The sequence below is a fragment of the Eublepharis macularius genome, chromosome 16, assembly GCF_028583425.1.
Source record: "Eublepharis macularius isolate TG4126 chromosome 16, MPM_Emac_v1.0, whole genome shotgun sequence".
Taxonomy (NCBI): domain Eukaryota; kingdom Metazoa; phylum Chordata; class Lepidosauria; order Squamata; family Eublepharidae; genus Eublepharis; species Eublepharis macularius.
This window is the reverse complement of record NC_072805.1, coordinates 2,540,187-2,556,806: the sequence shown is the minus strand read 5'-3', so window position 1 is coordinate 2,556,806 and position 16,620 is coordinate 2,540,187. Positions and strand designations below refer to the sequence as shown.

At 45.7% G+C, this 16,620-nt stretch overlaps 1 protein-coding gene across 2 annotated transcripts in view; it reads left to right on the top strand.

Moving 5' to 3' along the window:
* Positions 1-16,620, top strand: part of PACSIN2 (protein kinase C and casein kinase substrate in neurons 2) — an 81,734-nt gene that overhangs the window by 32,422 nt on the left and 32,692 nt on the right. For both annotated transcript variants that reach the window (XM_055000335.1, XM_055000334.1), the window contains exon 4: positions 2,887-3,122. In XM_055000335.1, the coding sequence (XP_054856310.1) occupies positions 2,887-3,122 (236 nt within the window). The remainder of the gene's footprint in view (positions 1-2,886; positions 3,123-16,620) is intronic.

The window sequence follows — 16,620 nt, the reverse complement described above, 5'->3', positions numbered from 1 at the left end:
ACCAAAGGCCACTTCATCTAGCCTCCTGTTTTCCATAGAGGTCAATAAGACGCCTCCCAAAAGCAGGGCATAAAAGGCATGGCAGTCAGAGGTGCGCTGCCTCTTGACATGGACATTTGCTTCGTTTTGTCTTATGTTTAATTAGTGCTGTATTAGAGTGGTCTTTGACCTTTCTGAACCTGGACCCACTGAATTGCAAGAACATGCCATCAGGAAGATGGGGAGCCAGTGTCATGGCCAAGACATGGGCAACAGACCAAGAGCCAGAAAGGAATCCTCCCCTGTGGCTGAATGACTTTGGCTCCCCATCCTGCTGCTGCCACCTGTGTGCAGTAGCAACAGGTCCTTCCAGAAGGCAGCAGTAAGGGTCTACTCTTAACAGGGCTTGCAACACAGGAGGTGGGACTCTAGAACCAACAGATCTCAGTACATTGGGTGAAGACTAGGGGTGTGCAACAAAAATGATTCGGGTTTCCTGCTTTGGAATTTTCGAAGCAGGAAAAGGAGTCGGAACTAAGTGATTTCTAAAGTGGCAAGCCACTTTGGAAATTGCTTATTGACCCGCTTCCATATGCTCCATAAAGATTCAGAGCACACCGGAAAGCAACACTTTTCTTGCTGCTTGCAAGCGGCAAGAAAAGTGTTGCGCTCGCCACTTATTTCACCCGATGGGAGGGGGATGAGGGAACCCTCTCCTCCTCCCATTGGATGCCGTAAGCAGCAGGGCACTTTACATTTCAAACCAGGCGCCGCTTGCTTCAGCTGATAGACAGGGAACAGGCTGTCCTGCCTGTCAGTTGGAGCAAGCGGCACCGGGTTTGAAAGCGCCCCTTTGGAAAGGGACGCTTTAACTTTCAACCCCCCCCCCCCAGGTTCCCTCCTCCCCCTCCCATCGAGGGAAAAAAGCAGCGGGGCAGGAAGTTTGAAAGCAAGCAGCACTTTTTGTGCTGTTAAATTGTGGAGTTAAAGTTCTTTATTGGTATTGCCAGTTTCATGCTCTCACGCCATCCTTGCTAGGACTGGCGACTGCAAGCAAGCCTACAGATAAAGGTTCCCCGTGGCTACTCCCCCCTCTCTTCTACTAGTCTCTGGACTCTACAAGCAGGAAAATAGGCTGGGCGATTCATAGACTTCCCAAGGCCAGATTCCCAGGCTAGGGAGAGATTACAGCAGAAATTAACAACCACTCCCCATTCTCAGTTTCCCAGCCCCCAACAGCCATCAGTTTTAGCTGCAGAAGTATGACAGGTGATCCTGAGCACCTGACAGCACCATTGCACCAAAGCAAAACAGCAGCTGCAGGCCTCTAAATGGCCGTGAACCCGCTCCACAGTCCTACCTTCTCAGTGCAGCTGTCTTTTAACAATTGCTTTTTTCTTTCCATTTTCACCCTAATCTGCATAATATGATCCTTTGCAGCAGCTGAGGGCAGAGAGGCTGAAGGAGACCCCTCCCTCCTCAAGCCCATGTGTACACGTCCACGTCGATGTTGCTGGCCTTTCCTTGCATTGCACATAAAAATGTACAGAAAGGAATGACGAATGATGATAATGGTGCTGATGCCACCGTGCCGTCTGCTGCTCCCCTCCCTGGTGATTGGATGATTTGATTCCTACAATCATACTCAGTTTTACCACCATTGCCCAGGAAGCACTGAAGGAAAAATGCACTCATGCGTGCTGTGCACACACCCTTCCTGCCAGTGGAGTTAACACTAAGGGCACAATCTCTCCTCTTTGGATCCAATTGGTTGAACGATTAGGGCAGACAGACTTGCTGTTAAGGGAAACAAGATGCTGCCAGACGGCCCACCACTGCCTGGCCTGCCTGTGTGGCCTCTGCCTGGCAAGAATCGAAGTTTTTGGGGTGTGTGTGTGGGGGGGGGGGGGCGTCGTTACAGCCTCGTTTCCTGAATGCGTTCCGCCATTCCGGAGGTTGCTTTAATGAGCCAAACCAACGATTTCTGTATTTATCTTCAGTTCATTTTTTCCATTATGCACACCCCTAGTTATTGCCTTTGAACATGAAAGGTCCATTTGGTTATCAGGGCTAGTAGCCATTAATGAACCTTCTCTCCAAGAATTTGTCTCATCCTCTTTTAAAGCTAGCTAAACTATTGACTATCGCCTTATCCTGTGGCAGTGAATTCTGCTAGCCAACCACTCTGAGTAATGAAACTGCAGCCTATCAATGTCATTAAGTATCCATGAGTTCTAGTATTAGGGGAGAAGAAGGAAAAGAATCTTTCCACTTATGTGCATAATAATTATGCACTTTAGCTCGTCTTTCCTGGTAGACATCTTTTCTCTGAATTTTATACTCCTTAAATTTTACTTATAGAGAAAATGCTCCAGTTTTGAGTGCCCCTTTCTATACCTTTTCCACCACTGTGGTGTCCTTTTGGGGGCAGGGTGGCCAGAACTGTACAGAATGTCCCAAATGTGCATCACTTTCCCTTACCTCGACCCTCATTTGTTACGTTGTCTCCCACTTTGGAGAGATGATTTTTGGAACACCTCACAATCTTCTTTGGTCCTTCTCACCTTAAATAATTTGGTGTCATCAACAAAGTTGGCCACATCGCTGCTCACCTCTGATTCTGTCTTGTTTATGAATTTTTGCTTTTGTCTTTCTTAAGTCAGAGCCCACATAATTCAATGCATGAAGCGCAACAATGAATTGGCAGAGAGATTTTAAAATCATGCTACAAACCGCCTACCCCTGCCCCCTGGCCTGTGGGATCCTTTTAAGAGAAATTGTGTATTGGAAACGTTTGTGTGGTCTTTCATTGTCTGGAGCTGGTATGCCATGATGCAAGAAGGCGGACTGAATCAGGAGAAAAGTTACTGGTTTCACTGACACGCTTTCACCTTTCGTTGAATTCAGGTCCTCAGTATGGAACTGTTGAAAAGTCTTGGCACGCGTTTATGCTTGAAGCTGAAAAAGTGAGTGAGTTGCACCTCGATATAAAAGGTGCCTTAATGAATGAAGACTTTGAAAAGATTAAAAACTGGCAAAAGGAGGCCTTTCACAAGCAAATGATCGGTGGATTTAAGGAGACCAAAGAAGCAGAAGATGGGTTTAGGAAAGCCCAGAAACCCTGGGCCAAAAAGCTGAAAGAGGTAAGCACTGCTCCCCTACATGCCTTGGCCAGTTCTGCCTCTTAGGATCTGGGATGCGTTCAGCCTCCCTCTTGCCTTCAGCTCATGTGGCTGCTTTCACACCTGCCTTATTGTATTGTAGCTTTAACATCAGGAAGAATTGAAGAAAAGATGGGTTGGATTTGATCCCTGGTGGGAAAGCTCATTCTTTTTGGGACGGAAGCAGATTACTGAAGACATGGGTCCGCTGCTCTTTGTGGAACACCTTGCAGCTGTTCCACAAAGCTTGTTGTGTGATGTGATTTTCTGCCAATCCTCTCTGTCCAGAGAGAGATGGATTTCAGAAGCATCTGTGTTTGTAGTGCTTTCTTATTAGGGCAATGCAGTAGAGCTTAGTGACTGCCCCAAGTCTGTTCCCTTTCTTCTCAGCAAGAAGAGGCTATGCAGTGAGAAAAGGCTTAAAACTGTTCGGTAAATATAATAAACTAGAAACAGAGCCCGTTGTACAAATAAATACAATGGGCTCTAGAAAGCTGGGGAGGGCTGGGGGGGGAGGTGGTTAGGAAGGGCTGGCAGGTGGGGGGCAAGGGGGGGTCTGGGGAGAGGTGAAAAGCAGGAGGGGTCTGGGGAGGGATGGCAGGTAGGGAGGCAATGGGGTTTGGGGAGGGTGGAGAGGCAGAAGGGGTCTGAGGAATATTGGCAGGTAGGGAGGCAATAGGGGTTTGGGGAGGGCTGAGAAGCAGGTGGGGTGCGGGGAGGAATGGCAGGTAGGGAGGCAAACGGGGGTTTGGGGAGGGTGGAGATGCAGGAGGGGTCTGGGGAGAGATGGCAGGTAGGGAGGCAATGGGGGTTGGGGGAGGGTGGAAAGGCAGGAGGTTTGTGGAGCAGGATGGCAGGTAGGAAGGGCAAGGGGGGTTAGGAAGGTGGAGAAGCAGGAGGGGTCTGGAGAGGGATGGCAGGTAAGGAGGCAATAGGGGTTTAGGGAGGGTGGAGATGCAGGAGGGGTCTGGGGAGGGATGGCAGGTAGGAAGGGCAAGCGGGGGTTGGGGAGGATGGAGAAGCAGGAGGGGTCTGGGGAGAGATGGCAGGTAGGAAGGGCAAGTGGGGGTTGGGGAGGATGGAGAAGCAGGAGGGGTCTGGGGAGAGATGGCAGGTAGGAAGGGCAAGCGGCGGTTGGGGAGGATGGAGAAGCAGGAGGGGTCTGGGGAGGGATGGCAGGTAGGGAAGCAATGGGGGTTTGGGGAGGGTGGAAAGGCAGGAAGGGTGTGGGGCGGGATGGCAGGTAGGAAGGGGAAGGGGTGGTTTGGGGAGGGTGGAAAGGCAGAAGGGGTCTGGGGAGGCCTGGAAGGTGGGGTGTGGAGCCAGGGAGGGAGGGCAGAGTGGATTCGCTCTTCCCTTCGCATGCCCGGCTCCACTGGGCCTCGCAGGGCGATGGGCGCATTGCTCATGCCCCATCGCCCTGTCCCTGCTGAGAGCAGAGCGGCTCTGAGGGGGATGGGCATTTCACCTGCCCGGGCTCCGCCGAAAGCGTTGCGGCGCGGCAGGGCTCCGAGGGCGATGGGCGCTTCGCCTGCCCCGTCCCCGCCCACGGCTCTGCAGGGCTTGGAGGGCGAGGGGCGTTTCGCCTGCCTGGGTCCTGCCGAGAGCGGCGCGGCAGCGCTCCGAGGCCGATGGGCGTTTTGCCTCCACCTGGCCCCTGGCGAGAGCGGCGTGGTGGGGCTCCGAGGGGGACGGGTGCTTCGCCTGCCCAGGCCCTGTCAAGAGCGCTGCGGTGCAGCGCGGCAGGGCTCCGAGGGCGACGGGTGGTTCGCCTGCCCGGGTCCCGCCAAGAGCGGCGCGCCGTGGCTCCAAGGGCGATGGGCGTTTTGCCTGCCCAGGCCCTGTCAAGAGTGCTGCGGCGCAGCGTGGCAGGGCTCCGAGGGTGACGGGTGGTTCGCCTGCCCGGGTCCCGCCAAGAGCGGCGCGGCGTGGCTCCAAGGGCGATGGGCGTTTTGCCTGCCCAGGCCCCGCCGAGAGCGGCGCGGCTCGGTGGAGCTCCAAGGGGGACGGGCGCTTCGCCGTCGCCCGGGCTCCACCGGGGCTTGAGCGCGTCACTCTTCCTGCACTGCCCTCTTCCTCCAGCTGGGCTACCTAGCCCACGCCCTCCATTGGCGGCCTTCCCCTGCACCCTTTTATGCACCAGCATCAATGTGAGTCGTCGGATATATAGTAAAACAATGTGTCTTTTCTTCATAGATGGCTATGTCAATGCTTCACTAAGTCAAGTCTTAACTGTATTTTAAGATAAGGAATAGGAACTAAATGTGGCATGGAACGTTTTCTCACTGTTTTCAGGTTTCTTTACCTTAGCAACATGCCTTTATCAGATAGCATCTTTCAGCAGGTGAAGTTAAATTAAGAATTCAGATATATCGATGGATGGAGGGTTTATTCCTTTCATACCTAAAGGGAGTTGGCTTGCCAATTTCAGTCACTCATCAACTAAAGTGTAATTGATTGGTTGGGAGACAATTTTAGTTATTGAGGCTGTAAACTACAATGACTTTTAAACTATTTTGGATCAGGAGTGTTTATTTTGAAGTAGTGGTTAAGATGTTGGATGAGGATCTGGGAGACCCAGGTTCAAATCCCCACCGTGCCCTGAAGCTCATTGGGTGACCTTGGGCCTGTCATTCTGACTTGGCCCAACTCACCACAGAGTGCTTTGGAAAATGAGATGGAAACGCCTGCCTGTGCTCCTTGGAAGAAGAGTGGGGTAAAATGTATTAAATAAATCAAAAATATTTTTCAGCCCTTAATAAAGATGACCTTTACTTACTTTTTTTTTGAAAATTTTTTTATTGGGTTAGAACATTTTTATTTTTACATTACAATCAATTTTCCCCTAATTTTTCGTTTCTAACCCCCTCCCTTTCCCCCCCTTTTGTTGACTTCCAACAGCTTTCCCACCCTCTGTCCCTTTTCCCTTACTTCTATTACATTCCTCTGTCTAAAACAGATATACATTCTCCATTATATTAAGCAGTGCATCATTAACTCCTTTAATTATTATACACCCAAACTATACGTCTTTAGATAAACAATTTATCCCATTTTCCAGTTTTGAATAATTCTATATAAACCTATAAAAATATGTAAACCATAAAAATTTCCCACATTTAAATCAAACAATTTGATTTATTCTCTATATATTACTCATTTCAACTTTTTATGGTAATTCTATATAACTCCTCAGATACTCAATCAATTTAACTCTTCTATACATTCTGTTTGGTGCATATAAATCTTGTCAAAGAAAGAAAATATTGTTAGTTAGTCAATCCTCATGTTTAAACCTTATCATTAATTATTCTCTATCAGTTGACCTATACATATCTATATATATCTCAATCAATTAATCTAACTGCTTATAAATTCACATTTCTCTTCCTCCCCCGGTAAAGTCACCCCTCTCTTTTATACTTTTATTATATTTCAGTAGTTCTCAAACTGCCACAGTTTTCCTCCCACCTCCCATTTCTTCTCCAGGTATTGTTTCAGCTTCTCCCAGTCTGTGTTGAACTGCCCTGAGTCCAGATCTCTCAGTTTTCTTGTCATCTTGTCCATTTCAGCCATATACAGCAATTTGTAGATCCAATCTTCAATAGTTGGTACTTCTTGTACTTTCCATTTCTGTGCATACAAAAGTCTAGCTGCTGCAGTCATATAAAAAATCAACGTCCTATGATGGGCTGGAATTCCCTCCATTCCCAAGTTTAGCAGCAGGAGTTCTGGGTTCTTATTTATTTGAAACTGTAAAATTTCACTCATTTCTCTTATTATTTCCCCCCAGAACTGCCTAGCTACCTCACACGACCACCACATATGATAGAGGGAGCCCTCATGTTTCTTACATTTCCAGCATTTATTAGAAGTATTCAAATTCCCTAGCGCAATCTTCTTTGGTGTCATGTACCAACGATAGATCATTTTGAAAATGTTCTCTTTAATATTGATACATGTCGTTGTCTTCATTGTAGTTTTCCACAAGTATTCCCATGCCTCCATTGTTATTTCTTTATTGAAATTTATAGCCCATTTCACCATCTGTGTTTTAACTATCTCATCCTCAGTATACCATTTCAGCAATACTTGGTATACCTTGGATATTCTTTTCTTGTCTTCTTTAAGAAGGGTCTGCTCTAGTTCCGAGTTCTCTGTTCGTATGCCCCCTTTTGCAAAGTCTGAGTTGTATAAGTCTCTAATCTGTCTATACTGAAACCAATCATAGTTAGGTGATAGTTCCTCTTGCGTCTTTATTCTAAGTTTAGATACTTCAATCTTAGTTATTTCTTTGTACGTTAAACATTGTTGTTCATTATCCACAGCTCTCGGATCTATCACCTCATATGGAACCACCCACAAGGGGGTTCCTTCTTGTAGGTAAGTTCTATACTTCTTCCAGATTGTAAATAGACTTCTCCTTACAAAATGATGCAGGAACATCGAGTTGACCTTTACTTTGTCATGCCATAGGTATGCGTGCCATCCAAAAATTTTTTTATATCCCTCTAGGGCTAATAGTTTCTTATTCTTTAATGTCATCCACTCTTTTAGCCAAACTAGGCAGATTGCATCATGGTAAAGTCTCAGATTGGGCAGTTGCATTCCGCCTCTCTCCTTTGCATCTTGTAAAACTTTTACTTTCACTCGAGGCTTCTTGCCTGCCCAAACAAAATCTGATATTTTCCTCTGCCATTTTTCAAATTGTTTAGAGTCTCTGATGATTGGTATTGTCTGTAACAAAAACATTACTCTTGGTAACACATTCATCTTAACTGCTGCAATCCTGCCCAACCATGACAGGTTCAATCTATTCCATTTGATCAAGTCTCTCTCTATCTGAGTCCATAATTTTTCATAATTATTCTTGAACAAATCTATATTTTTTGCAGTCAGCTCAACTCCCAAGTATTTCACCTTACTAGTTACTTCACAATCCGTTGTTTCCATTAACAATTGTTGTTTCTGCTTAGTCATGTTTTTGCATAATATCTTTGACTTCTTTTTGTTAATGAAGAAACCTGCCAAATCTCCAAACTCCTTGATCTTGTCTATCACTTTTGGCATGTTCTCCAGTGGGTCTTCTACAATTAACATTATGTCGTCTGCAAATGCTCTGACCTTATATGAATAGTCCTTTATTTTTATTCCTCGTATTTCCTCATCTTGTCGAATTTGTATCATCAGAATCTCCAATACTAAAATGAACAACAATGGAGATAACGGGCAACCTTGTCTTGTTCCTTTACTAATCGTCAATTTTTTGGTCAATTCATCATTCACTACAATTGCTGCAGTCTGGTCTCTATAGATTTCCTTGATTGCTCTGACGAATCTTTCTCCCAGTTGTAGCTTTTCCATAGTGGCAAACATAAAGTCCCAGTTTAAATTGTCAAACGCTTTTTCAGCGTCTACAAAGAAGAAACCAACCTCTTTATCACAACGCTTGTCGTAGTATTCAATAGCATTGATCACTGTCCTTAAGTTGTCTCTTATTTGTCTGTCTGGCAAAAAGCCTGCTTGTTCCTCCTCTATGACTTCCGAGAGCCACCCCTTCAATCTCTCCGCCAATATCTTCGCAAAAATTTTATAGTCATTATTGAGTAGTGATATAGGCCTATAATTTTTCACGCTAGTCAGATCTTGGCCCTCTTTTGGGATCAATGATATATTCGCTTCGCTCCAAGTGTCTGGAATTCTTTGATCCCTAAAAACTCCGTTCATCACCTCTTTTAGGAATGGTGCCAGTTCATTGGCCATTGTCTTATAAAATTTAGCCGTAAGTCCATCTGGCCCTGGCGCCTTTCCTAGATTTGCGGATTGTATTGCCATATTTATTTCCTCATCAGTTACTTCACTGTTCAGCTTATTTCTCCAAGCTTCCGAGATCTCTGGAAGTTTGGTTTTCTCCAAATATGATGCTATTGATTCTTTGTTTACTTCTTTTTTATTATACAGCTTAGCGTAAAATTTATAAAAGGCTCTGCTAATGGTAGTCTGCTCCAAATACGTTTTGTTTTCTTCACAAATTTTATTTATTATTTTCTTTTCCCTTTTCTTCTTTAATTGCCATGCCAAATATTTCCCAGGTTTATTAGCACCCTCAAAAGCTTTTTGATTCAGTCTTTTAAGGTTCCACTCCAATTCTTTGTTACTCATTGCTGTTAACTGTTCTTGAAGAATTTTGATTTCCTGATGTATTTTCTTTTTCCCTGGTCTCTTTTTTAACTGTACTTCTTTGGCCTTTATTTTCTCCTCAATCTCTTGTCTTTTCTCCTCTTTCTTTTTCCTTGCTCTACCATTTAAGTCCATTAGTATGCCCCTTACAACCGCCTTGTACGCGTCCCAAACTTTACTGGTTGGTACTTCTTTATTCACGTTGTATTGTATAAAAAACTTAGTCTCTCTTCTCAGTGTTTCCATATTCTCACTTTCCTGTAACAGGTCCTCATTTATTCTCCAGGCTTTCCTTTTTCTCCTTTTTCCAAATTTCCACATAATTGGGTTGTGATCTGAGCCTACCATCGGCATTATTTCTACCTCCTTAGTCCATAGCGCTAAGTCCTTTGAGGCCCAGATCATATCAATTCTTGATAATGTAAGATGCCTTGCAGAATAAAAAGTAAACTGTTTGGTTTTAGGATATTCTCTCCTCCATACGTCTTCGAGAGTCTCTTGTTGAATCAACTCAAAAAAAAGCTTTGGCAATAGTCCTCTTTTCTTTTGTGCTTTTGTAGTCTTTTTGTCTAATTCCAAATCTGTCACTCCATTGAAATCTCCAGCAAGAATTATCTGGTCATATACAAGATCGTTTAGGTGCTTCCTTAAGTCCTCAAAGAAGCTTTCCTTTGCACCGTTAGGTGCATAAAGTCCGACTACCAACACTCTCTTTAAGTTCCAATTACATTCCACTGCTACAAATCTAGCTTCCACATCTCTCATAATAAATTTTGGCTGCAGCTCCTCTTTTATATACAACACCACTCCTCTTTTTTTCTTGTTGGAAGCCGCTACAAATTCTTTGCCCAATTTTCCAGATTTTAAATATTTTACATCCTGTTTTCTAATGTGGGTCTCCTGCAAACAAACAATATCACATTTTTGTTTTAGTAGCCAATGAAAAATATTTTTTCTCTTATTCGGTGAGTTTAGTCCATTTACATTCCAAGATAATACTTTACACTCCATATTCATGGTTTTGTTGGTAAGTCTTTTTCATTGTCCTTGATAAATCTCTCCATCTCCCGCTCAGATCTGATGCGTTTTTTTGCCCCTCCAAACTCAAAGGACACTCCTTCCGGTAACTCCCATCTGTATCTGATATTCATGTCCTTCAAAGTCTGAATTAGCACTCTATATTTTTTCCTGTCCAATAACACTGATCTGGGCAGTTCCTTCATTATAATAATCGTCTTGCCATCAATCTCCAATGGATCTTGAAATTGTTTAGTCACAATCCTCTCTTTCATATTTCTAGTTGTAAACTGCACAATCACATCCCTTGGTAGTTTCCTCTGGGTTGCAATTCTCGAGTTCACACGATACGCCACATCTAGGATAGCCACAATTTCCTCCTCCTCCTTCCCCAGGTAATCAGCCAACACCTCAGTCATCTGTTCTTGCGCTGACTTCCCTTCCACTTCTGGCAGACCGCGAAAACGAAGCTGCTTCTCCATGTGTTTAGTTTCTGCAACTGACATCCTCCCCTTCACCAGCCTCATCTCTGTTTGTTGCGTGTCTATTAAATTCTCCATCGCGTCTTCTACTGTTTTAACTCTCTGCTGCGTTCCTTGTAATTCACTGCTAATCGTTTCCACACCTTTTTTCACTTCTGACAGCTCCGACTTTACTGTCTGTGTAACTTCCTTGACCTCTTTAATAAGCTCCAATTTCGTGTCCTTAAGTTCTTTCATCATGTCTATAAGTTTTTTGTCCAAGTTTTCTATTGCCGATTGCCACTCTTTTTTCGACATCGTGGAGCTTGCTTTAGCTCGCTCCCACGAATCTGCTCTCTTCCTCAGCTCCGTGGCGTATAATTAAACGTTTTCCTTTTTTTTAAATGTCCCAATCTTTGCCAAAATTAATTTTTTATATCCAAAATGTCGGGCGTCATTTCTCTATGTTATTATAATCCAAGATGGCCTACTTCCTCTTCCGCTGAAGCCACGACCCTTCCACTTTCAAAGATGGCGATTCCCCACTTCCTGTCCTTTGGCAAGGGCCGCTTCCCTCCAGCCACTCTATTGTTGTTACGCACTTCCTGTCTCCCGTCTTCCCACAGCAGGTCTCGCGATGGTGTCTTTTTCCCACAGCTCCAAAACCACAGGTATTCAAAACAATAGTCCGAATTTTGTAATAACTTCTTTAAACTTAGTCTCTTTTAAAATACAACTCCTGCCGAGTCTTCACCTCCTTTTCGCTAGTCTGTTGCAGTTTAAAAGTCTACTTTCTTTCCTCTCTGTTTTTGTCAATCTGTCCCGTTTCAAGAGATAGCGATCTTTACCTTCTCTCCAGCTTTCTCGGGTTGTAATCGCTGTTTCGATCTTAAATTCTCCTCTCGACTTCCCTCCCCGATCGAAGCTTGGGTATGTAGGTCTTATGCCAGCCGAATTGGCCCCAAAATTGCCGCAGAGATTATAGCCGACCCGTCGCAAGGTGGGACCTCAAGGATCGGGGGGGAGACTCCTTGTGTAGAGCCCCCCCTCGTCCGAGATCTAACTCACCCTAGGGTCTTGAGCGTTCTTTGCCTGCTCCCCGCCTGAGAGCAGTCGGCCGCGGGTTATTTTCACCCCTCCGGCCGGTTAAAACGGCAATCCGGTCAGCTCCACAAATGGAGCTGCGTTAGACCTCCATGAATCCCAAACCGGGATTACTTACTAATAATTAATTGTACCTTTTAGTTTATTAAATTGCAAGTTTATCTTAAATCTTCACTATCTAAAATGTTGAGGTGTTGCCGGTCTTGCAGCTCCTCTTCAAGAAGGCGTCCTTGGAGCAGTGGGATGGCCATCCTGTCATTTTTGGGCAAGGTGCTTGAGCGGGTGGTGGCCATGCAGTTTCAGGTGGTCTTGGAGGAAATGGATTATCTATACCCATTTCAATCCAGATTCAGGTCTGGGTTTGGGATGGAAATGGCCTTGCTTGGATTGATGGGTGATCTTCAGCAGGAGAGTGAGGGGAAAGTGCTTCCCTGTTGATTCTCCTGGATCTCTCTGCAGCATTCAGTACCATCGACCATGGTATCCTTCTGGAGAGGCAGACTGAGTTGAGACTGGGACGTACTGTGATTCAGTAGCTCCGTTCTTTCTTGACTCGCCAGTTCCAGAAGGTCACGTTTCGCTTTCTCCAGAGTCCGCTTTACCAGGTTCCACTGGGTTGTTACCTTATCTCACCAGTCCTTGAGGTCTCCCCCTGGCTCTTGTATGTCGGTTTCCAGCATTGGCATTGGCTTCCCTTCGAACACCTGGGTCACTTGAAAGGGGGAGGCGCCAATGGAACTATGTACACTGTTATTATAACAGTATTCTGCATAGAGAAATCAACCTAGTCGTCCTGTTGATAATTAATATAATGTCTCAGGAACTTTTCTAGTATCTGATTAGTCCGTTCTGTTTTCCCATTGGTTTTGGAGTGATGTGACGAGCTAAGCCCCTGCTCAATTCCAGTTACTTTCATAGGCTCCTGCCAGAATTTGGCAGCGAACTGGCTCCCACAATCAGAGATCACCTTGCTGGGAAAAGAGTGTAAATGCACCACATTTTGCATAAAGAGGTTAGCTGGTTTCTTTGCTGTGGGGAGTTTAGAGCAGGGTATAAAATGGGCTTCCTTTCAGAATAAATCAACTTCCACCAGAATCGCCGTTTCCCCTTTATTAGGAGGAAGATCAGTGATAAAATCCATAGAAATCGTGGCCCATGTTTGGTAGCGGGTTTTGAGTGGTTGCAATAGTCCTGGAGGCCTCCACTCCCCTGTTTCTTCCCCATCAATCAGACCTGACAAGTAGACACATACTGGGAGATGTCTCTCCTCATCCCCTGCCACCAAAATTGCCTTTGAGCTAAATGCAAGGTCTTAACAAACCCAAAATGACCAGCTAATTTGTCATCATGACACTTTTCTAAGACCTCCTTCCTAAGGGCCTCTGGTACATACAGCTTGCCATTCCTATACCTGCACCCGTTCTCCCCCTTCACCAGCAGCTTTTGCAAAGTATCCTCCCCCTCTTTTTCCAGTTCAGTTTTTACTTTCTGCAGCCAAGGGCTGAGCGGGGTTGAACCAAATTCATGCACTTGTCGTCTCGTCACTACTGCCCCTCCCAGTTGGGCTGGTGTGAATATAGTGTCTATGACCTCTTCCCACTGACTCTCAGGCTGAGGGAGGCAGGACAAGGCATCCGCCAGAAAATTGGACATCCCTGGGAGGTGCTTGATGGTGAATTGGAACTTTGAAAAGAATTCCACCCACCAGAGCTGTTTTGCTCCCAGCCTTCATGGGGACGGGAGAGTCTCTAGATTTTTATGATCAGTCCATACCTCAAAAGGCACCTTCACCCCTTCCAACCAGTGTCTCCAAGTGGAGAGTGCCAGTGTAATCGGTGCTGCTTCTTTATCCCAGATTGACCAGTGCCCTTCTACTTCTGAGAATTTCCTGGAAACATACGCACAAGGGTGCAGCTTCCCTTCCGAGCCCTGCCGTAAAATCACACACACACACCCCATTGCCACATCACTGGCATCCACTTGTACAATGATTTTTTATTTTCATCAGGAGGGCACAGAATGGGCTCGGACGTGAATAGAGTTTTTAATCTTTCTAACCCTTGCTGACTCTCATCAATCCAAGATAGCTTAGCACTTGACTTCATCCTGTCTGGCCCCTTCCCCTTTGTTTTTAACAGATCAGTCAATGGCAGGGCAGCCTGGGCAAAGTTTTTGATGAATGGTCTGTAAAAATTTGCAAAGTCCAAAAAGGACTGCAGTTGGCATCTGGTTTTAGGTGCTTCCCACCCCAGCACATCCTGGATTTTGGCAGGGTCCATCCCCAGTCCCTGGCAGGAGATTAGATAGCCCAGGAAAACCAAGTCTTCCTTATGAAACTCACACTTAAGACAGTTTGGCATATAATTTGTTTTTGTGAAGAGTACTCAGAACCTCTTGGAACAGCTTTACATGCAACTTGTAATTATCAGAATATATAAGCACATCATCAAGATAAACTACCACCCCTTTGTATAGGTATTTATGTAGAGCTTCATTAATCTTCATGAAGACTCCAGGTGCTCCTTGGAGACCAAACGACATGACAAGATACTCAAATTGTCCCAGGGGGGTGTTGAAAGCAGTCTTTCATTCATCTCCCTTTCAAATATGCACTCTGAAGTAAGCATCTCTTAAATCCAATTTTGTAAAGATCTTCCCCATGGCCACCACTCCCAGAAAGTCTCTAATGAGGGGCAGGGGATAAGCATTTGACATGGAAACTTCATTAATTCCTCTATAGTCAGTGCACAACTGCAAACCCCCATCCTCCTTTTTGCGGAACAACGCTGGGGCAGCATAGGGGGAACTCGCAGGTCGAATGAAACCCTCTCCAGATTTTTATCAATGAATTTGCGAAACTCCTTTTGTTCAGCCAGACTCATAGCGTACAGCGTCACCTTAGGAAGATTTGGCCAGGGATCAGTTCAGTGGTGCAGTCTGTGAGGGGGAAGTTCATCAGCCTCCTTTTCCTCAAAAACTCGGCTCAGATCATGATACTGAGGGGATTTCTCCGATTTCCTCCCTTGTAAGGCACACAGTTTCACGCTTGGAAGGGGGGTTGGTTCCCCACTTTAAGTCCCACACGTGTTTCTGACACTCCCCCGCCAGGAGTAAGCCCAACTTCCACTGTATGTAGGGGTTGTGGTCATAGAGCCAGCGTACCCCTAGCACCACTGGAAACTTCGTGATAGGGCTTACTACAAAAGTTCTCTCCTCCCAGTGACTCCCCATCCCCACCGGGGTTAACTCAGCCTCATAAGTGGGGGTGTTCCTTTCGTGAGGATTCTGTCCATCTCCTCAAACCTGAGAGGCTCTGGCAGCTTCACCAGGTCCAGTCCCAACCCAGTTACTAAAGCAGGGGCTATTAAATCTCGTCTGCACCCAGAGTCAATTAAGGCTCAAACTCTGATATGAGTCACTTTCCATGGGTTTACTAGGGTGATAGGGATAAAAAACTAAAGTTTCCTTGGGCCTCGCCATTTGCGGCACTGGCTCCTCTGGGACCTGCTGGCTTGTGCCCTTCACGCCAGGTCTCTGCCGTTTCCTGCCAGTGGTGCCTCTTCTCCTTTGCTGCTGGAGGGGGTGCTGCTTCTCGAGCTGTTGCTACCTCCGTTTGTTCCTGCCGTTGCCGCTTCCTCGCTGGCTTGCACTGCTGCTCCCCCCGGCTTCGAATGGCCAGATGACCCTCTCTTAGATCCCTCCTTCTTTTCCAGGAGAGCCTTCTTCACGCTGGAGCATTCTGCTGCGAAATGGCCAGCAGCTCCACATTTCAGGCACGGCCCTTGTTTCATCTTCTTTTCCTTTTCAGCCGGGACAATCAGCTCTTTTGGACTAAGCTTGTCCCCCCCCCCACTTTGTACTCCGTGGCTCCTCGCCATTGGCCTGCTTGATGTTGGAGACAGAGCAGTTTCACCACTTGATCTCTGTTCTCAATTTCACATGCCAGTTGGATCCACCCCAATAGAGTGCATGGGTCATCTTGGATCATAGCTTTAGCCACAAGGTCTGGGTTCAAGCGGCCACAAAATAATTCAGCCTTGCACCTTAGCCATGAGCACATGAAAATCTGCTGCATACTCATGCACAGAGTGGTTTCCCTGCCTCATACGCTTCAGCTTGGTCCATGCCCTCTCTTCTTCGAGGGGGTCTTTGTACTGCTCCTTGAGCGCATGCATAATGGCTCTTACGCTCAAGAGTTCTGGGGCTCTGCCTGCGTAGAGGGTAACATACCACTTTGCTGCTTCTTCCCCCCAGCCTAGAACCCAGGTAACTCACCCAGCTGGCTTCACTGGGGAAAGTGTGGCCCCACTCTCTCAGGAACTCTGTCACTTGTACTACAAAATACCCCAATTCTTCGGGATCTCCTTCAAAACGTGTTTCTTTTTTTAAAAAAAAGTTTTATTTATTTTTGGTAGGTTAGCATATACATCCAATATAGAAACATTGATTATTCATCCCCTGACTAATGTATGCCCCCCTCCCCCCCTTTTATTTTGACTTCCAACAGCGCTAGAATAATTCTATCCCTGATCATTACATCTAATTTACATCTTATCATTTTAATTACAGGTAAAGTCACTTAATATCTATCTTTCAGTAGTTATCAAAGATTACTAATTTCCCTTTTAAATCCCATTCATTTTCTAAGTAATCTTTCATTTTCTGCCAGTCTTTTTGAAATTCTTTTGAGTTTTGTTCTCTCAGTTTTCTCGTCATTT